Source organism: Callithrix jacchus, chromosome 1 (genome assembly GCF_049354715.1).
Source record: "Callithrix jacchus isolate 240 chromosome 1, calJac240_pri, whole genome shotgun sequence".
Taxonomy (NCBI): Eukaryota; Metazoa; Chordata; class Mammalia; order Primates; family Cebidae; genus Callithrix; species Callithrix jacchus.
Window position 1 is genome coordinate 143,873,060 of NC_133502.1, and position 22,602 is coordinate 143,895,661.

A 22,602-nucleotide genomic window follows, 5' to 3' on the forward strand; every position below is an offset into this window, starting at 1 on the left:
TCCAGGCTCATTCGTTCCAGCTGGTGTTTGAAGTGTGTGACAGTTTGAACAGGGCTGCTCCGGAGTCTCCCTTTGTCCAGACCTGCCACTAGCAGAGGATGTGCTGCTGGCGGTAGCTGCAGAGGGGGCATATTTCACCCAGAGGGGAAGGGCACTGGGAATGGTGATGTAACAGCCTACCTCTGCCTGCAGACAGAGGATGTGCTAATTGCAGATGAGCTGTATCCAGTCATTAAAGCGGATCTGGCAGGCTCCTAATGACAGGTTTATTAGCCATTAGTTTGGGTGGTGTTATTGACTTAGAAATAATAACCCAAAATTTCTTTTCCCAAAATTACCTAATCCTCACTTTTAGCTAATTCTGACTGACCTCTCTCTAATTGCCCTGGCTAAAGATCTAATTTGGATTTGCAGAGCAGGAAGACAATCTGAGAACCCACTAACCAGGGCGCTGTTTACTTTGCTGACTCTCCTCATTCCTTCTCTGAGCTGACCGCTCCACCTCCCTGGAAGCTCTGGAACTATCAGACTGTGTTTATATTTTGGAAGCGTGTTTGAATTTCAACTGCCTGGCATTTTAGAGCAGACACGGGGACTCAGTCAATATTTCCATGCACATGTATGACACAATCCCCCTAGAACCAGCAACTGTTGATCCAACTTAATGAAATGACAAAGGCAGGGTTTCTAATTAGGCAAGCAGCAAAGCAGCTCTACCATGCTGATGGCTCCAGGCCTCCCTGCCAGGACAGGCACCGCTCCAGAGACAGGAGGAAGGCAGTATTTATGGCGCAAGGATTCCCAGGGCAAAGTGGGCTAGCTCATTCATTCATTCGCTCATTCATGCATTATCTGACACTAAGTTCTAAACACTGTCCTGAGTGCTCTAGAGGATAAATCATAACAGTAACAATAACAACCACGACAACAGCAACTATCCTTTATACAGCTCTTAGCACCAAGCACTGTTCTAAGCACTTTGTATGTATTATCTCATTTAAGTACCACAGCCACTCCAGGAGATATCATCAATCTTTACAATCCCCAGTTTGCAGATAAGGTACTCAGCTCCTAGGAGGTAAGCTGGATGCATGCTGAGGCTGACTTCAGAGCCAGTCACTCCTGCCTCACACACACAATTGTTTCAATAGGTGAATCACAAAATTCAAAATGTACCCTCCCCTGTGACCAGTCAACTTCTAGGACTTCACCTATGGAAACACACAGGAAAATACACCAAGATATTTCATGGTAAGGAGGGAAGGCAGCAATATTTATTGCTGGGATAAGTAAATTATGGCACTTGCCTATGATGAAATATTTATTACACAGTTTGGAGAAACAATGAGGTAGATTTGTGGAAATTGTAGAACGATCTCCAAGGTACAATACTAAGTGAATAGGCAAGTGCAAAAGAATACTATGGACGGTAAAATTCCATCTGTGCTAGTAGAAAGAGGATAAAATCTGGAGGCTGATAGAGGCATTAAAATGTTACTGAAAATACACAGAAGACACTGCTAACTGTGGGGAGAGGGATTATAGATGGGAGGGCTTAGGCTGGGGTGGGAGATTTATTTTTCATTTTCTATTTTTCTGTATGACTTGAATATTTAACCACATGCATGTATTACTTTTTATCCCAAATTAACTTTTTGATTTAAAATTAACGTTTTCTTAAAACCAGACACAGTCTGTGCCCAAGGGGCTCACTCACAGTCTAGAAGAAGAGTTGATAATGAACCAAGATGCGTGAAGCGCAGTTGCCCCTTCCCCCACTGCAGCCTCTCTCGGGCCAGGATGTGGTGGAAGGAGCGTCTCACTTTCAACGGCAGCATCACGATGCCAGCAGCACCTTGGCCAGGTCCCATATTCAGAGCTCCTGGCCCCACCAGGCCTCTCCCAGGCCAGCATCCAGCCCTCCGTGGTGGCCTGCCCTACTGATCTGAAATGCAGCATCAGCAATCTCAGCCTCTGCAGTCCAGCTATGAGTAGCCAAAAGTGGGCACCAAGCCTGTCCCTAAGTCCTTCCTGGCACCAACTCTGGGAGGCTGGGAAGGACTCAGGGACAGGCTTTACACCCGCTTTTATTTGCACATAGTTCCAATGAGCTCAGTGGCTTGGCTTCCCAGCCCCCAGCAGATTAAAAACAGCAAAATTAGAAAGAGAGAGACTTCTAGGTCCAGGAAACTGACATTAGGAAAAGTGATAGGTGGCAGGTAGGCAGCAAGGACGGAGACAGGAAAACAGTCTAATCAGACATAAGCAGTCCAAGCTGCGATAGTCTGGGGAGGCTGGTGGAAGAACAAACCACCTACTTACAGACATGCAGGGGCTTTGCTACTGTATTAGGCGAGGTTCAGCAATGCTGGTTCCCAAAGATGAACCTTTGTCATCAGAGGAAGATGATGGTATGTCACTTTAACATGATAATATGCACCTCTTATCCAAGAAACTGATATGACAAACCAGTGTTTGACAAACCTATGTAATCATAATTAGCGGGTGGAGAAAGCCCAACTGTCCATCTGGTTCTAGAGTGGCTCCCTGGAGGGCCCTTGGGCAGTGCATGGTGACAGAAAGACCTCCAGGAGGTTAGCTGCTGATCGAGACCCACCATACCCCTACTCCTGGGTTTGATACATGCCCATGCCAAGCCATCTCCAAATTGGCTGGCAGACATAGAAGACAAACCCAAAGATGCCTCATGTTTCAGCATCACAGAGTCCCAGGGATGGACTGAAACCTGGAGGTCACCCCACGCCCTCCTGCCTGGAGCTGGCAGTATTTCTATCACATGTTTGCCCAGCACCTCTTGCCCATCCTGGATAGGAGCTAATTCAGAACATACCTGCCAAATTTAATGGTTGGGAAAATCTCCCTTCCTGGGAGACAGATTTTATGCAAACAAGATGATTGCTAAATGAAAAAATGGAATAAACAAATGAATGCACAGAAAGGACAGCGTTCTCCAGAATGGCCTTCTGAATCTGGGGATGTTAAATCTTTGTAAATGGGGGCAGCATGTGATGGTAGGCAGTGTGCGATGGGACAAGAGACACAGGGCTGGTGGTCTCCACTTGGATCCACACTTACTGGCCATGTGATCTCCAGCAAGTCGTTTCGCCTCTCTGCGTGTCAGTTTTTGCATTTGCAAAATGAGGATAATCCTATCTTCCTCGTCACATGGATTAAATTCACAAATACAGGTAAAGTCCCTAGCACAGGGCCCAGCACAGAGGGAACACTCAATAATGCCACATTGTTAATCTCCCTCACTCTACAGCCACCTTTGGTCCATGCCAAGAGCAAGGCCAGATCCGGCTTTGAAAGTGCAGCTCTGTTCACATGGAGCTGCTGTCAGAAATCCTCAATGGCTCCCCACCGCTTACACAGCAAAATCCGCATGCAGCTAAGAGCCTGGGCTCGGAGGGCTCAAATCCCAGCTCTGCCACTTACCAGCTGTGTGACCTTGGGCAGGTGACCCAGCCTTCCTTTCCTCATCTGTCTAAGGGAGGAGGAAGGGGAACTGCAACAGTTCTTCTCTGATGGAGTGATGGTAAGGGCAAAGTGAGTGAGACAGCTCTGAGAACACAGGTAGGCTGGCGCCCACAGCCCACTCACTCACCGCACCTCCCTACCACACACCTTCATTTGTGCTGAGCCTCCGCCAACTCCAGGATCCGAATAAAACATGGGATCAAGATGGGGAAGAGAGAGGCACAGAGGGAAGCAGTCTTGTGCACAAAGGCGGAAGCCTCTGGAGCGGCTCACCCCCATGCCTGTGTGCGCCCCCGAATCCGCCGAATGCATGCATGAAAAATGAAGGATGGTGGCCAGCACAGGGTTCTTTCTATTTGCCAGAAACTCTTCTAAATGCCTTACTTGCATTACCTCATTTAGTCACTGGAAGAATCCTGCGAGGTAGAAATGATTGCTATTATTATTGTTGTCATTGTTAAGAGGCTCAGCTTAGCAGTGAAGGGCTAAGGTCTGGGAACAGACTCTTTGTTTTATAACCTTGGGCAAGATGACACCTCAGTGTTCTCATCTATAAAATGGGGATAATTATACCTCCTTAGACTGTTTAAAAGTATTCAAGACTCAATGGACGTAAAGCACTCAGGAAGCCGCCAGGCCCATGTAAGTGCTCCCAAATGTCAGTGATTACCTCCGATGCCTGTTACTGCCACCAAGGTACAGAGGAGGCCATGGAGGCTGAGAGAAGTGAAGTAACTTACTCAAGGTTGCATAAGCAGAAAATGAGACAGGTTGCGGGGTTTCTGGGATTAGAAACCCTAGCAGTCTGCGCTCTTAACCACCAAGTTCCACTGGGAAAAGCCCTTCCTGGGGCTCAAATCTAGGATGGATTTACAAGGAAGCCAGGCATGGTGGGAGGGACCTACTGGACCTTTCAAGCTAAGGGGTAAGGTCAGGGCGGGGGACCAAGTGCAAAGCCCATGGTGGCACAGCCAGCCCTGGGCTTGGAGTCAGAAAGCCCTGCACTTACTCACTGTGCCCTCAGGCAGGTCCTTTTTCTTCTCTAAATATCCTCACCTGTGCACCCAATGCCCATCCCCAGGCCACCCACTGGTCGGGGGGGATAAGCTAATGCTGCAGAGACTGGAGGAATCCACAGTTATCAGCTTCTCTGCTCTTTGTCCACGTCTGGCTGACAGCTCATATTATTTTAAGAAAAAGTCAATAGGTAAGTATCCGAGCCTCTGATAGCCTTCTGATTTCTTGTAAAGGGACTGAGGCCCATCATGAATCCTAAACAGGTGCCTCGGCTGGTCCAGGGGGTAACGGGATAGTTGATGACAGTGCTAGGCTTGGAACCAAGGAAGTCCAACCAGACAACGCTGATATTTTGCAACACCGGCTCCTACACCTCCAATTGTTTTCCCAAAACAAGCAGCAAGGAAGCCCATAGACAGTCAGGCTGAGCAGGTGCATTGCTTGCCAAGGAAAACCGAGCCCATCCCACAGAGGCACCTCCCAGGGTGCACAGCAAATTAATGTGCTGCAGAGAACATGCATTAAATTGTGCTGCTGGGCTGGTGCTGCAGGCTACCGGAGTGCCAGCCCATCCCTCTCCAGCCCTCCCTTCCCTGAGAAGCAGATCAGGTGCCAGGGCTGAACTATCTCACAGAATCACCGGCTGCTTCTGCAAACCACCAGCCTAGCTCAGGCTCTTGCTTGCAAGCCAATGCCGGTTCTGGGTCTCGGTTTCCCCCTTTGTAAAACGCGATTGATTACTCCTGCCCTGCCTCCTCCATGGGCTATGGGAGCCCCAAATGGGATCGTAGAAGTGAAAATGCTTTGTACAGTGCAGGGGTAGGGATGCCACTAAACAGGGAGAACCATGTGGGGACAGGTACAAGATTCAGTCAGGCCTGGGTTCAATTTGTCCACCCAGATGGGGAAACTGAGGTTCTGAGAGGTGAAGGGTCCTGCCCAAGCTGTCACATGTAGCAAAGAGCAGACTTGAGATTCTGTTTCTGCAGACAAACTGCAGACTTCCTGGAGGAGGAGGCACTGAAACAGGGCTTTGATGGTTAGGGTTCCTCCAAGAGGACCCAGAAGGGGATTCAGGCTGAGCTGGGGCAGGGTGGGCAGTGCAGTGGGTGTCTAACTGCTGCCTCCTATGATCCTCGAGGGGCAGATGTGCCTGGGACTCAGCCTGAGCTTTCCTGAGTCCAGGCAGCAGCTAGGGGTAAAGTATGAGGGCTGTGGCCCCAGAGGTGGGAACCAAGAGCCTGGCTGAGCAGAGGACACGCGTCTGTGAGCTGCCTTCATGCTGGCTCCAAAACCAGGGCAGAATCAGGGAGCATGGAAGCTCAAAGGATACTAAAGGTCAATCAGTTTGGGAGAGGGGTCGATCTGTTCCCCTGAGCCTCCAGGGGGTCCTCAGGGACCTCTGGGGCTCCCACTCTTTCAACCAGTGAACTTCACTTCTAACTAGTTTACATCAAGCTTCCCAGGAAGATTCATCTGAATAAAGGTTTCTATACACACATGTGCGCGCGCACACACACACACACACACACACACAAGCAAGAAAAATACCAAAACGTTAACAGTTGTTTAAAAAAAAATCACAAATTGCTTATTCTGCAGGTGAGAAGAAGAAACCCCTGCAAGGGCAGGGTCTTGCCCAGAGGGCTGTGCACAGCCACGTCTGGGTCCTGGACCCAGTATGGATCCCGATCCAGGTGTCCTTTCCCAGGTTTTTTTCTGTGGCTTTCCTGCCCTTCCCTCTCTCTTCACAGAACACCTCTCAAGCTCAAGGAACTGATTCTCAATTTTCTTCCTGTAGTCCAGGGTGCTTACGTCCCTGATGGAGAGAATTACAACACTTGCTTTTGTGAGCGGATCTAAAAATGCCAGCATCTGCTTGGGCTCTGCAGATTTGGCCAAAGTCAGCCACATCCCTGGAGCCCAGGAGATGGGACTGAGCCCTCCTTGAGCCTGACGGTCAGAGCCAGGTAGGGGGAACACACACAGAAATCGGACTTCACGGAATCTGACACTGACTTTCTCCTTTGGTGCTACCAGCAAATGCCTGTGCCTTGATGAGCCTTGGTTTACAAGCCTGAAAATGGGAACAATCTCCCTTGCTCGGTCTCCCAGGGTGCGTTCCTGGGCTTTGGAAATGGAGGATGGAGACAGGGGAGGAAAGAAAATGAGAAAGAGGAAGAAGGCAGTCTTCTGGTTAAAAAAAAAAAAAGAAAGAAAGAAAACAGAAACATTCAAACGTGCAATTCAACGTAGCATGAGCTTTAGTGTTAACGCCCCACAGGCCGGTGCTTGCCAGCCCAGCCAACTGCACATTATTTATGTGGCCTCAGGCAGTTTAATCTCTGCCCCTCAGTTTTCTTGTCTACAAATTGGGGCTAGTGGCACTATCTACGCAGTGTTGTTTCAGGTCTGAGCCCCATTGCCCAGAGAAGGAGGTGTGTGGGGTCTGGATTCACATGGGTAAAGGGCTCTCTTTTTCCCTCCAGCCTCCAGGCCCTAGGACCCCAGCAACCCCTCCCATCACAGGCTCCTTCTGCCCCAGCCACCCCCACCAAATTGAAACTCACTGGGCAGGAGGACTAGGAGAATTAAAACATGCAATCAAACAGCTTCTTGACGGGAAATGCTTTGGAAATTTTCGGCTCCATTTACTTCTCAATCTAATTTTGTCCTCGGATGCACATTATGCGCGAGATGGGATCTCATGTGGTTTGCCCGCTCTCCGCACACCAGCAGGAGGCACCCAGCGTCTTGATTGCAGCTCCCGGCTCTCCTCACCGTGTGAGGGGCATAATGAGGGCACCCAGCAGGCTCTGGGGGCGCCCCTGGGCAAGAAGGGCTGGCTCGGACATCCTGGCACCCACTGGCCTAGCCTCTCCCACCAGCACCCCTGGGGCAGAGTCTGGGGGTGTCATCCACAGCCAGCTCCAGCCACACTGCAGCACCCATTGCACTGCCACCCACCTGAATCCCTGCCTGGCTCCAGCTACCTCTGATCCATGGGGTCCTGCACTCCTTGGCTCCCCATCGCCTCTGGATCAAGTCCAGACCCCTCTCCTCCTGCCTTTTCCCAGACATCCCTACTGGAGTGGTATCGGTTCCAGCATCCCCACCAGTACCACAGCCCTAAATAACTTGCTTTCCCCCAGCTTGCCTCCATGCCTTAGCAAATATTGCCACAGTGTCCTGGCAGGTACCAGGCAGACACCACCAATGTCATCTTCTGTGAAAGACCCCCCAGATGCCCCGGCCCTGTCCCCCACAGTCCCATGCTCCCTCTTCAGTGCTCTGAGAGCTGTTGCACACAGCTCCACAGCCCAGCACGCATCAGACTGCTGGGACAGCTGTCTAGTAGAAGATACTAGACCTAACCCTTCTGGTGCACGGACTATGTCCTGTTCACCTCTGTTTCCCCATGGTGCCCATCACAATGTTTGGTGCAGAGCTGATGCCAAACAAATGCTTAAGCTTATTCTTTCTTTCACTCAGAAAACATTTCGCAAGCTACTCCTCTAGCCTGTGCTCGGTGGTGGGGATTTCATGCCCATAAGGACAGGAGCCTTTTTCTTTGAGCCCAATTAGTGTTACTTACCATCCTTTCCACCCAGAAAAGCCACCAGCCAAAGCCCAGAAGCTGCCCAAGTGCTAGCCAAAGGGAAGTGCCTGCCAGCCAACCCCCAGGACTGCAGGGTCAGGGCCAGGCCACCACGTCCTCGCTTTGTCCTTCTCCCTTACTTCTTTCCAGTCCAGGCTTCCACTGCAAGTCACTCAAGTCCTGAAAGACAGCCCCAGCCCCACGGCCTCCTGGCTCAGCCTCCTCTCCTCACCAGGCCTTCCCAGAGCTTCAGGCCTCAACTTCCACAACTCCCATCCCAAATCCAGTGCAAGCATGTCCCCCTTTCTTTGGGTGGTTTCTGGCCTGTGCAGATGCCCTTGGGCTTTAATTTAATGCTGCCTCGAAACCTGTAGAATCGAATGGACCATGGGAGATAACTGGCCGGAAGAACAAGGCCCTCCTAACTTCCTAATCCAAAGGATTCTTTCCAGCCCTGTTATCTTCGATCTCTCTGCTCATGCTCTAATTCTTCAAACATTTTTGGCTGCCTGACATCACTGAACATCCTGCTTTTGTCTAGGGTATTTTCCACTTTAAGATTTCAGGCTTCTTGAGGCCGACTTCAGAGACGTGATTTCCCAGCCTCCCTTGCCGCAAGGGCACAGGCATATTTCTGGGTCCCCCACATAGATACACATGTGTGAGTTTTTAATTCAGAAGCTGGCAACACAAAGAAGCAGACATCACACAGAGTCCATCTGCTGAGGCAGAGGTCCTAGTGGTGACATCCGGTGTCCAGTGACTGTAGTGTGAACCAAAGGGTCGTGCCCACAGGCCACAGCGTGGCAGCTCCACAGAGGGGCCCTGCAGGTGTTATTCCTGGCTGTGAAGCCTCCAAGCCTCGCTCTGTGGCCCTCTTGGAGACCCTGAACACCCTAACATCCTTAGAAAATCTCTTTTCCGCTGAACAAGCCGGAGAGAATGGTTGTTTACAGTGAAATCCTGCGATTGCTACAGCCACCAAGATGGAGCGCTTCTGTGGTGGGCGTGTCATTTACCACTCACTCCTCCCAGGCTCTCCATGGCGTCTTCCTCCGAAGCCACCCTGGTTTCCCAGAGTCCTTCCCCAGCTCTGCCCCTCCCCACCATCCTCGTCTACAGCTCTTGACTGAGTGACTCACGTCCTCCTACCACCTGTGTCCATGCCTCCAGCCCTGCCCCTGCCCCCAAATGCCCTCTGGACATTCCAACTGGCCACCTCTGGGGCACCCCAAGATCAAATATTCAAACCAGCTCCTCTTCCACAATCCTCTTCTCAACCACTGGCTCCATTTTATCCAGGGTCCCCCAAACTGCAACCAGGGAAGCCATCATCGATGGCTGTTCCCCACATGTGACTATTGCCAGTTTCACCCCTCAAAACGTTTCCTCCAACCCTCTTTCCACAGCCTGGGTTCAGGTCCTCATCCGTTCTCTCCTGGGCTTTTGCAGCCACATGGAGCAGGGCAGGTCTTCCTGCTGAGTCTCATCCTCCTTACGTCCACCCTCTGTCAAGCCCCACAGAGAATCCCTTAGGGATTAGACTCCCCTCTGGGCTCCCAGCACCTGCAGCATCTGCCCCCAGGTGCTTGGTAGCCTTGGGGACCCAGCCCCTCCCTCATCGCCAGCTGCTTTCCTCACTCACCCTATATCACACTGTTCCCTCTGCCTGGAATGCTCTTCCTGGCCTGTTTCCCCAGCCTGGCTAATTCCTGCTCATTTCCATGTGCTCAGGTGTCACCTCCCTCAGGAAACCCTTACCCAACCTCAGGAGGTGGCCCTGGTGAGCGTCTATGACATCTGTCACATGCTTCTCATTATCATTTTACCTTTTAAAAACGTTACTGAGCACTTTTGATGGGCCAGGAACCAAGATAAGAAATCTGCTTGGTCTCATTTAACCCTCAGTACAACCCAATGAGGACAGCTTGTCTCACTTCCAGGTGAGGAAATAGAGGATCAGAAAATGTAAGTGGCCTTCCCAGGGTCAGCTGCTAAAAGGTAGGGGATCTAGGATTGGAGCCCAGGGCTGTCTGACCCCACACCCTAAACGCCTAATGGTGATGCTCTGCTGCTTCACCCAGGGCACTCCTCTCATCAGCCCGGGTGGCATAACCATGGGCAAGGCATATGGCCTTGCTGAGCCTGTTTCCTCTTCTGTAAAATGCGGGTCCAGTCTCTCCCTGCTGCCCTCCCAAGATGGTAGGACGATCTGAAAAGTAACAGATGTAAAATCACTTGGTAAACTGTAGAGGGTGGTGCACATGCAAGAAGGCATTAGCATACTTTTAGGAGTTTGTCTCACCAAACAATTTCCTTGCTCACATTGGAATCAAAGGCCTTCTATCTGCTCCTTCTTTGAGAGTGAGGGTGAGGGAGGGATCCCATCTCCTCCCTAGACCAGGGTGTCCCTGCGATTTTAAAATTCACTCTCTAGCTGTCCCCATCCCCACTCCCAAAACACAATTGTGATAGTCAAGCAAAGAAAGGCGAGAGAAAGGAGAAAATCCATAAAGGCTCGGCAAAGCGGTGGCCGGTGGAATTCTCCAGCTCCTGACCACCAGTTAGTGACGTCAGGATTTATAACTGTATTAAATGGTGTGACAGGCAGCCTTGATATATCAGTTCCCCCTTCTTCCCAAATCACAGACAATAAAAGCTTTGGCAGTGAAAGTCATTCATCATCATAAAGACCTGAGACATCCCAGTCATCAATTTCACTCACATCCTTAATACACTGGAGAGAGTGCAGGAGTTGAGCACCTCAAAAAGGGAGGAGGAAGAAAACACGAAGGAAGATTGAACAGGAATAATTACAAAGGTCAAAGAAGGGATTCATCCGGGAGGGTGTTGTGGGCAGAGCCTGTCCCTGCTGGAAGTGTGCTCAGGCCACAGAGAAGCTAGGCCATTGATGGGCCCAGCCCCTAGAGAGGCCCTATAAGCCCAGGTGGGGAGGGGCCAGAATGGGGCTGCAGGACCCTATGGGGAGTCTTGGGGGGATGGGGAGCCACACCCTGGCTCCACAGCCTTAGTCTGGGTTCCACCAGGGCCTTTTACTCCATCAGCCTCATTAGCACAAGAGGGATTTTAAAATAATGAAGCCACAAGTATCTGTTCAAAATCTACCCATGCCCACACTGGCATAGACAGCTATTTGTGTCAACCACGGTTTTCTTTTGGGCAACACCTTCTGAGCAACTATAGCATCTGGGGCTGATATAACTGGTTATGAAAGATACCATGAGGCTGCCAATCCAGCTAGAAAAGAGTCGCTGCCCAGAGCCCTAAGTGCAGCCTCTGCCCCCCCCTCCACCTTCCCCCAAACCCAGACACCTGGAACACACCTGGAAGACAGGGAGCCCAGAGAGGAGACAGATGCCAAAGCTCCATGGACTAGGTGAGCCCCTCACCCCTATCTCAGCATGAGGACAAGACCGCCTTGAAGAGCCCCTGCTCCCACCTCCTGGTCCTCCTCTGCTTGGGTCCCTGCTGGCCTGCCCTGGGGCCTGGGCTGAGGTTCCCCAGCCCTCACCACCAGGACTTGGCACCCTTCTTCCTCTCAGGTGGGCTGGGCAATAGAGGATAAAAAAGCATGAACCCCGTGGGGTGCAGGTGTGAAGAACTGGGGACTTAAGGACTTGTTCCTGAAGAGAACCAGACCTAAGTGGCATGACCCTTACCCTGGCGCTTGGCCTTCTCTCTCCCCAACCAAGGAAGGAGGAAGAAAGTCTGTCTGAGAAAAGCAGTTGACTGGGCAGGGTGGCTCACATCTGTAGTGCTGGCTCCTCAGGAGGCTGAGGTGGGAGCACTGCTTGAGCCCAGGAATTTGAGACCAGCCTGGGCAACACAGTTAGACCCCATCTCTAAAATATTTGTTTTTAAGTAGTGACAATTATCTTTCTTATGCTGTTATTTTTTTTCTTGAAAGCAAAAGAACAGAAGGAAGCTTTGGCCTAGGTGGGGCGTTCCTTGAAGCACAGAGCTCCCCATAGCCTGGGGGCTGAGAGGCTGCACCGCCAGGGCTGAGAGCTCTGAGGCTGCTAGGGTGTGTGCAGGTGGCTCTGCCCAGGTGGGAACATGGCGAGAACACAAGACAGAAGGAACAGTTATACCTGCTGTGTCTGCCCATCCACTCACCAAACCTTCACCCGGGGCCTGCTGAGGCCTGGTCAGGCTGCGTGAGGTCTGTCTGAGCAGGAGGCTGGCCTAAGGGGATGTCAGCTTTTCAGGGGTGAGTCAAACCACTGCCCTTCAACCAGATACCACCCAAGATTAAAAGAAGCCCCATCAGTCCCGCCCCCCAACGTGGCCTGAGATCCACCTTCAGCTCTGTTCTTCAGTCAGGGGTCTGTCCAACTCAGACTTCCTCTGGATACACTTCCAGGCTGCCATGACTCACCAGGCTTTATGAGGATAGTGTGGCTTAGAGGTCAAGTGTGTGGTCTCTGGAGTCTGCCTGCCTTCATTTGAAACTTGGCTCCACCACTTACAAGCTGTGTGACCTTGAGGAAATTTCTCTGCTTCTCTGTGCCTCAGTTATTACATCAGTAAAATGGGGATGAGAAGAGTGACTCCCACAAAGGGTTGTTATGCAGATTAGGCAAGCTATTCATAAGTCAAGTGCTTAGAACAATGCATGTTTCAGAGGGAGTAGATGGGAGCATCAGCTGTCACTCCTGCTGGTGACTCTTGGCTCATAGGACCCTAGCTTGAGCCTGCCTCTGTGGCTATTCGGGATTGAAACTAGCTCTGGGGGAATAGCCTCCTAGAGCCCTATCCTATATACCAACCTTCTAAATAGGCTGCTTGGCCACGCTATCCTTAAGATGGGCATGTCACCCCATCCTGAACCTGGGTTCACAGAGGCAAACAAAAGGAACTAATGGGTCTGAAAGGCAAACACTTCTCTGGACAGGTTCATCCAGACAGGCAGCAGGTGCCCTAAGCATTCATGCCAGAAACAGCCTTACTAAACATTTATAGATGATCTCAGGTAGGAGTAGAAGTTCTATGGCCTCACAGATGATGAAAATAAAAGCTAATAGAGATAAATTAGAGAGAGATTTTTTTCCTGAGCTGTGAACATGGCCAAGAAAAAAAAAAGGCAGCAGACCACTAGAAGCTAATGCATTTGAGGAGAAATAATAATTATGATAATATCTTGAATTCAAATGTGCCTTTATGCTAATCAAAGATGTGTATGTGAGTGTGTGAATCATGTCAATAACCTTGACAATGACCTAGAAGGGTGGAGTGCAGGGTGATTAGTAACCACCAATTATAGTAGACAGCTCATTGGCTTATTAATTCATGCATCCACCCATTCATCCCTTCATTCATTCAATAGGCACTTCCCTAGTACCTACTATATTCCAAGTCCCACACTAGGCTGTGCTGGAGAAGGTGGAGACAATTAAGAATCATGCAGACTAAGGAGAAAGTTAGGCGGGACACAAAGAATTATAAATCAAGGCACAATGGGCTAACAGGCATGATGGTGGGCTGATCAAGGGCAATGTGGCTTCTGACTGTAGGGTAACTGCAGAGGGCTTCCTGAAGGAGGCAGCACTTGGGATTGCTCCAAGGAGACATGTACTGAAGGCACATGAGCAGGGACTGTCAGGTCTGCTGGTTTTTAAATCCCTCAGCAGTGTTGCGATATCCTTTTACAGGCAAAGCCCTGGACCAGCTCATCTTCACCTTCCTGCCAGGGAGGCAGGACCCCTGGCAACAGTCAAGGTGGCCGGCTCTCCGTGAGCTCACAAGAAAGGGCCCAGCCCCTTACACCTTCTGGTCCATTGCCACACACTCTCTTTCATGTGTCCCTCACCATAGTCCTGCAAGGTAAGAATGAGCCAGGATTTATAATTCCCACTGGGCAGATGGGAAAACTGAGGCTCAGAGAGGGGAAGGGAATTCTCAAAGTTACCAGGAGTTATGGCAGAGTTGGGATGAAGATCTGTGACCCTGACTCCAAGTCAGGCCCTACTTTCCCTTTCACAGCAGACTGCCGCCACCTCTGGGCAAACGACAGAAGATCTGAAGTACAGGAACTAGCAGGAGCAAAGGCATGTCAGGGACTCCACACAGCTGAGTTGAAAGATGGCAAAAAGATGGGCTTGGATAAAGGGTTCCACTGGGCAGCTTCATAGATAGGCAGATAGGGGGTAGTGGATCAACCAGGCTGAGAAATGAGGATAGGAGACAGAAAAAAAAAGTCCCATTCTGCAGGGACAAAGGCTGAGTTCCACATGGAGAAAAGAGCACTGGAATAGGAGTCAAGGGATATGGATTCCAGAGGTGTCTGACTTTGGAAGAACTTGAGTTCTCAGTCCTCAGCATCCCCATCTGTTCAGTGACGGAGCTGCACTTGGCAATATCTAGGGTTTATCCAGCACCAATATTCCAAAGCCTCTTGACTCTGGGTACCAGGGGAGGGCACAACTTGTCTCGACATTGGGGCAAGTGGAGGAGACAGAGTGAGAACCAGCCAGTGCTCACCGAGAGAGTGGGGGAAGAACAGGCAGAAACAGAGCAAAAGAGGTGCCCATCTGACTCTCACAGACGATGGGTCAACCAGGGGAACGATGGGACGCAGGTGCTCAAGGAGGCCTTTCTATTTGGCCCTGGAGATGTGGTAGACAGAAAAATAATCTATCCCCAAGATGTCTACATCCTAAGTCCTAGAACCTGTGACTATGTGACCTTACATGGCAAAAAGGGACTTCGCAGATGTGATTAAATTAAGGTCTTTGTGATGTGGAGAATGTCTGGATCATCCAGGTGGGTCCATTGTAACCACAGGTGTCCTTAGAAATGGAGCATTGGGGTGAGAGTCACAGAGAGAAGATGCGACAACAGAAGAGGAGGCCAAGGAGGAGAGAAGATGCTACTCTGCCGGCTATGAAGATGGAGGAAGGGGCCATGAGCCAAGGAATTCCTGTGTCCTCTAGAAGTTGGAGAAGGCAAGGAAACGAATTTTACCCCAGGGCTTCCAGGGGGAATGCAGCCTAACACTGACCTCCAGAACTTTATGATAGTAAATTTGCATTGCTTTAGCCCCTGGGATTGGGGTAGTTTGTTAGCAGCAACTGGAAGCTTCAGGGGGTCAATGGAACATCCAAGGCAGGCTGCCATCAGGCCTGCTCCATGCTGGACAAATCTAGACAGATCCCTCCCCTGACAAGCTCTCCCACCAGCCGCTCTGTGGGGAACCCCTAAGTCTGACTCTCTGACTCAGGTTGTTTTCCTGAGCTCCAGATTTTCAAAGCCACACTTAACAAGCCCAGGCAGGGCTTTTAGTGCTTTGCAAATGACCAATTCACTTTATCTAGGTAGCGAGTTATATCCCCATTTTATAGATGAGGAGACTGAGGTCTGCACACGCGTGCATGTACACACACAGGTTGAGAAACTGAGGTTACCAAGCCATAAGTGGCAGAGCTGGGATTCAAAGCCAGGCAGTCTGACCCAACATCTGTACACAGGACTGCACAGCTTGATCAGTGTCCCAGATCCCGGTGTGTGCTAGCCCCACTGTGCTGCCGGTGAGCAGGAAAGAAGTCTGAGGGGCTTGCTACCAAGGGAAGCAGGACAGTAGAGGACTTGTGAGAAAACCATGCCACCACGCACTAGCTGTGTGAACTCACAAGATTTCTTTAACTGTCACTTGGGACAAAAATAGTGCCTGTGTTTCGAAGAGTAAAAGATTAAATGAACCAAAGTACATAACAAATGCTTATTATTAAACATTAGCTATGATTGTTATTATCTCCTGAGGTAGCCTATGCAGCTTTCAGAGAGCTCAAACTGCTCAGAAGTGCTGCTTCTCACCAAACTAAAGCTTCCTCCCCGTGGCCTCCCCTTGTCCTCCTGGCAGCCCCCCTCCCCGCTGAGTACAGGGGAGGCCGCTGCCAGGCCCCAAGTCAGCTGTCTCTATGCCAACAGCCCTGGGCCTGCTGTGGATGCCAAGGTGCCCTGCCCTCTCCCTTTCTTGGGTTTGTTCACCTCTGTCTGCAACCCCATGTATCAAATACTGAGAGAGATTCGCCCCCTAGCCCTGAGGATCAGGGCTGCTCAGCCATACCGCCAGAGAAAAGTCCATGATGGTTCATCCAGTTCATCAGACAGGGTGGAAGGGTGGAAGCGCTTTACCTACTGACAGCTAGGGTGTCCTTAAGACATTAATAACCTTAAAAAATTAAACAACAATGCAGAGACTATGCATCCATTTATAGGAAATAAACCATATGTGCACATCCTGACATGTTTCTTTATGCACAGTGAAGGTTCTGGAAGAACACATACCAAATTGTCAACTCTCACGACACCTACAGAATGGCTTAGGAATAGACGGAGGAGACGCAGGAACAAACTTCCGTATGTACGTCTGTGCCATTTGAATTTGTCTGACAGTGAGCATGTATCACTTTGCAACTAAAAAGGAATTATTCACTTTGGGAGGTTGAGGTGGGAGGATTGCTCAAGCCCAGGAATTTGAGACCAGCCTGGGCAACATGGTGAAACTCGGTCTCTACAAAAAATACAAAAATTAGCCAGCATAGTGGTATGTGCCTGTAGTTACAGCTAGCTGAAAGGCTGAGGTGGGAGGATCCCTTGAGACTGGGAGGTCAAGGCTGCAGTGAGCTGTGATCACACGGCTGCTCTCCAGTCTGGGCCATAGGGTAAGACCCTGCTTCAAAAAACAGAGTTTTGTTTTGTTTTTTTAAGAGGACGGTGAGAGATTAAACCAAACTTCAAAGCAGAGAAGCCAAGAGTGGATGGCTTCCCTGGAGCAGCTCAGACGTTGCTTCCTCCGTAAAACCTTCCCCAGACCCTACAAAGAGAAGCACCTGTCCCTTCCTTCATACCATCAAAAGCACTTGGCTTCTCCCATGGTATTTCTCTTTCTCTTTCCTTTCTGTTTTGTTTTGCCTTGTACATGAATCCATGTTTGCCTCTCCCATCAGACTGTGAGTTGGTTGAGGGCAGGAACTCTAAAACCCTCAAGGCCTAGGCTAGGCTGAGGTCTGCCATGAAGGAGGAGTTCAGTTTTGATGGAGAGGTGAGTGAATGGGCGATGAATGCCAAAAGCTCTGCAAATTGCCCGGGTGCTGTCTTTTGCTCCCTTCCTCCTCCAGACAATGACAAGGCAGTGGAGATCTGTGACCACTAGAACAAGCAAATGAAATCGCTATGTTAGGAATATGGACGGCAGCAGGGTGGGCTGGAGGCTGAAGGCCCCGAGAACTGCTTGAAGGCTCTTTGGAAGGGTGGGCTCCCAAGTCACTCACAAGTGTAAAAGATCTATGAGAGCATCACCAGAGAGCCATCCAGCTTCGTTTATTTTTTACCTTATAAAATATAAGGTCGGAAACAACTGGAGTACTTTCCACTGAAATTATTTTGTTAATTGACGCTCCACTTTACACAAATATTAATTCATTTTATTCAACAAATATTCCTTGGGCACACTGTGCTAACCTGAAAGCAAACCATATTTTTCTTTTACATGCATTTTAATTACAAAGATGCTGGAGTTTCATTTTGGCTTTAACATGATTGGACCTCTGGCATCTCTGAACCTCTGAGTAGCCTTTCAAACTCTAAGACTCCAAAATTCCAGGTTTCTAGGAATCCAAGAATCTATAACTGTGCATCTATTTACCAGTGAAAAAAACAAATACTTTAAATCTCAATAGAATTCACTCCAAATCGTTCTGGAATACAAATAGCTCTGTACCTCTGGGGAGAGTCCAATCTTGGACATGGAGTTTTCACGACACAGCCAGTTAGTGGCTCGGCCTGGGGTGTGGTGCCCTGACACAGTCCACTGCTTCTGCAAAGGGCCCACAACATTGAGTCTGGAGAGAGTGTGGTATCACCATGCTGGGATAAAATGCTGTGTTGCTGCACATTCTTGAGAACTTTGCACTGGCTGCTCCAGGCCTTTCCCAGTGGGTGGTTTGCACACTGAGCTGATGCTGAGGAAAGCCATCCCAGGCGGGCAGAACAGCCTGAGCAGAGGCCTGAGGTCAGGCACAGGTAAGGCCAGCTGGAGAGCCTGTGGGCTGCCCTTCCTGGCTTATCAGAGGGGTTTCTGTTGGGCAGGAGTAAGGGGAAGAGGACACAGGAAAGATGGGGTGATGGAGTTAGAACAGGGTTGAAAACCCGATGCCCACAGGGGCCAGCAGGTAAGGTAAGTGGGTGAAGCTGCCAGGTGGGCCTGGGATGAACAGGAGCCTGCTGCTTCACCTACAGGGGCAACCACTTCTCAACTCTCCTCAAGTGTGGCCACATGGGAATGCAGACCCAAGGTGACCAAGTCTTCTGTTTTTTCCAAGAGAAACGACATTTTAATTCTCTCTCTCTCTCTTTTTTATTTTTATTTTTGGATGCAGGGTCTTGCTTCTTCACCCAGGCTGGAATGCAGTGGCACAATCATGGCTCACTGCAGCCTTGACCCTCCCAGGATCACGTGATCCTTCTGCCTCAGCCTCCCGAGTAGCTGGGACTATGCGCACCACCACATCCAGCTACTTTTTGTAGTTTTTTGTAGAGATGGGGTTTCACCATGTTGCTCAGGCTGGTCTCAAACTCTTCAACTCAAGTAATCCACCCATCTCAGCCTAGGATTACAGGCGTGAGCTGCAGTGCCTGGCCAACATTTTAATTCTTTATGTTAAATCTTCTGATTTTTAAGGCACTTTTAAATTTAACTTTTTGATAGCTGATACATTGATAAGTTCAAAAAATTAAAACGTAAACGACACTCAGTAAAAGGTGCTCTCCCTACACCCTCTGCCTAAACATGGTTAAGTCCTGAGTACCCTTCTAGAGTTTCTTGAACTCTCACAAACACAAATATGCATTCCATTGTCCCTTTTTTACACAAAGGCAGGATGCTGTATATACTATACTTTACCTTGCTTTTTTCATAAATAATGTATTTCAAAGATACACTATTTACATCCCCTATGAGGATATAAGGAGCCTCCTTGTTCTTTCCCATTCCATTGTGTGGATGAGCTATTCTGTGTGTAACAAGTCCCCCACGATGGACATTTGGGTTGATTTCCTTTGGTTTTTAAAATGTTAGCTTTAATTTTTTGTCTTTTTTTTCTTTTTTACATGCAAGTGTTACCTTCTGTCATGAGTAAGTTAGGTCTAATTTTTTTAAGTTTAAAAAATACTCTGCAAATCAAGCCATCTTTGGGCTGGACCTTGGAAGCACACGCCAGGCTGAGGGACGTGTTGGGCACTGCCTGGTCTGTGAGTTCATAGCATGGATGCCTCCCTGGACTTTTAGACACCTCAGCTGCTGGCCTGACAGCGGGAAAGGAAATCACTTCAACTGAGAACAGCTTCGGGTAAGTACAGCTGGAAGAGACTTCACCTTTGGGGTAGTCAAGTCCCCAATACCGAGGTGACCAAGCCCTGATGTGGAACTGACCCCGGGCTGCGTGAAGAGTCAGGCTGCCTGACTACAGTTTCCTCTAACTCCATGAGCCTCCAAGGCCTGATTTGTGGACTGAGCTTAGCTGGCAGCAGAGAAAGAGTGGAGAAACCAGCACCATCTTTGGGCTACCCATGTCATTCATTTATTCATTTGTATATTTAAAATGCTGAAGCTATAATTTCTGCCAGAATGCCTTTCCCCCACCTCCCCACAAAATTTCTCAACATTTAGATCTCAGATCGAACGCCACCATTTTACAGAGACCCCCCACCACCACTGGACACCACTCCCTGAGTTTCTCTCCTCTCTCCCGCTTATTTTCTTCAGAGCACTGCAAACTTATCCTGTGTTTACTGTAAATTGCCTGCCTCTGCCCCACAGGTAAGTCCAGTGAGGGCAGGGACTGTCCATGAGGGGCACCATGGTGCTCCCGGCCTGGCACAGAGTAGAGCCCAATAAGCTCTACTATCTCCTTTCCAATGCACAAAACAACTTTTTTTTTTTTTTTTTTTAATGGGGAAGGTCTCCATATATTGCCCAGGCTGCTCTCAAACTCCTGGACTCAGGTGATCCCCCCGCCTTGACCTCCCAAAGTGCTGAGATTACTCTGATAGCCTGGCATCTCCTGTGGGTCCTGAGGATGCTCTGTGGCCGACACCCAGTTGCAGGGCATCATGCTGCATTGTAGCTCTTGTAATTTTTCACAGCACCCTGGATACATAAGGTGTTTCTCATATTTTGCTTTCATTATTCATTACGATTTCACTCTGAGGGAAGAGGTATTAAGTTGCATCTGATGAGCCTCAAAAACGCTCATAAAAAATGGGTCAAAGGCGGCATGGCCCATGGAAATAGGAACAAATGGCTGTTCACGGCTGCCTGGCACCCTGCCAGAGGAGAGTATGACAGAGGAGGCAGAACGTATTTCCTGAGGAGGAAAACCCCAAAGCCACTATGCCCAGCAGAGGGTCTCTACCGTGCAGCTCTCCAGCCGCTGAGACTGCCCCAGGTCTGGAGTCTGAGGGTTCACGGGCCGAAAGCAGCACCATGCAGTGCTTACTGTTTCCCTAAACCCCAAACGCACAGTAGACACCACTCTCCTGGTGACAAACACTGGGACTCTACACAATGGAAAAGAGACCCTTTAACACATTTGGAGCTCTGTACCCCTGCCCCTCAGCCAGACGTCCTGACGGGGGTCTCCAACACTCCACCACCTTCTGTGGATTTCTGCGGGATCAGGGCCCCTCTGAGAGCATCCCCATGTAGAGAGCTGTCGCTGGGCAAATGTCTCTTTGTCTTATGCCCCCAGGGCAGAGATAAGGAACTCTGGTACAAGAGCCCAGACACATGGTAATAACTCCATTTATGGGGTGTTTACCATGTGCCAAGCACTGTGCTAAGCACTCCACAAGGACCACTCGTATAATCCTTGCCAGAAGCTGTGAGAAAACTCTAGTGCTGGCCCATTTTACAGATGGGGAACTTAGGCCCAGAGGTTAGTAACTCGCCCGAGATCTCCCAACTAGAACACGGTGAAGTGGGTTTCCAGCTCCGGCAGTCTGGCTTCCTTGCTGACATTCTCAACTGCACACTAAAAGAGACGCCTGCAGGAAATTTGAACTGGGATTTTAAAAATTCCATTTCATCATATAATGGCAGCAGGCTGTGGAAGCCAGGGCTCTGAGGAGCTAGATCGGGGGCTCCAACTCTCACTCACTGAATGTGGCTTGAGTGGGTCGCTTCCCTCTCTTGTCCTCAGTCTCCCCAGCTGTGAAGTGAGGAGTGGGACCACAGGATCCTCCCGCCCTGCCCGGGTAGGGTCAGAACGTCTGCTCTGAGGAAGGCTGGGACTCGTCAATGCTGGGTCCCAAACCCCTCCAAGCCTCCTTCTCCACAACTGCCCACATGCGCTCAGATGCCTCTTCCGTGGCTCTTAATCCCCCTCCTGCCACTGGCTCATTTTATCCTTGAAACAGCCAAGAGGCAGGGGCAGAAATTGCTACCCTCATTTCATAGATAGGAAAATGAGCTTGGAGAGAAGAGGATGACCAATGTGCCCAGAGACAGGACCATTTAGGTGCAAAGTCCAGACAGAAACCTGCTCCTCTGACTCCTGTTCCAGTGCTCTTTCCCTCAGCCCTTGGCTCTTGCACAGGTTAAAAGCCAGAAGAGGGTGGACTTTCTTGGGCTACCAGGTTTTGGGTATTGAGGCCCCAAACGTTGAACCCAAGGAATGCTGCAAATCAGAGCAGGTGGACCCAGGGACTTGGCAGCCATTTTGTCTGTCTTTGTGGGTATTTCTGCTACTAAAAAGGGGCAATGCCCAGGGGGAACCTCAGTCCCCAGGGCCTGGGTCACCTACCAGGCTAGTGTTTCCCAAACTTGTTGGTCCACAGGAGGCCTCTCTCTGTCTCCTCCTGAGAGGCCAACTTGCTTATGCAAAGAGATGGGCCTCAGGGAAAGAGGCCAGCAAGACACAGTCTGGCCCCATTCCTTGGTTCTCTTCAGGCAAAAGGTCAGGTGGACCCAGCTGGGGGCAAGGCTGCCAGGTCCTTCACCAATAGAGAGGTGAGCAGAAGTGGGGGGCCTGGTGCCCTACCCGCTGTCCTCTCTGGCACTTAGGGACAGTGTCTACCCCATCATTAGGCCTGTTGCTCAAGGACGAACCTGCAGATAATTAGTTCCAATCAGGACAGGCCCAAACTGCTGACGGTGCAGTAACAGGCTGGCCATGTCACCAGTTTGCAAATGGTTAGCAGTTTTGAAACTGTGGCCCTAGCTGGTAGAACAGGTGTTTAACTTAATATGTAATGCAGCATATATCTCCTTAACTAATGAGATCTTTTCCCTGAGCAGCCCGGAGTGTGAGGGCTGAGATAGAGCAGCACAGAAGCCACCTGCCCCCAGACCCTAGGTAGAGCCCTGGGCTGGGCTCACCACCCAGCTGGGCACCTATAGCGCTCTGGGCTTTGCGGGGAGAGAAAAGGAGGGAGGTGGGGCCAGAAGGCTCTGATTGTCCCTTGAA

General features: G+C 50.0%; 1 protein-coding gene across 3 annotated transcripts in view; it reads right to left on the bottom strand.

Annotated features, from left to right (window-relative positions):
• Positions 1–22,602, bottom strand: part of PAX5 (paired box 5) — a 185,314-nt gene that overhangs the window by 58,745 nt on the left and 103,967 nt on the right. The window contains exon 8 of one of the 3 annotated variants that reach the window (XM_017974771.4): positions 7,811–10,328. The exons of the other annotated variants lie outside the window; for them this stretch is intronic. Coding sequence (XP_017830260.2) covers positions 10,171–10,328 — 158 coding nt within the window. The 3' untranslated portion in view covers positions 7,811–10,170. Of the gene's footprint in view, positions 1–7,810; positions 10,329–22,602 lie in introns of those variants that run through there. 3 annotated transcript variants of the gene reach the window in all.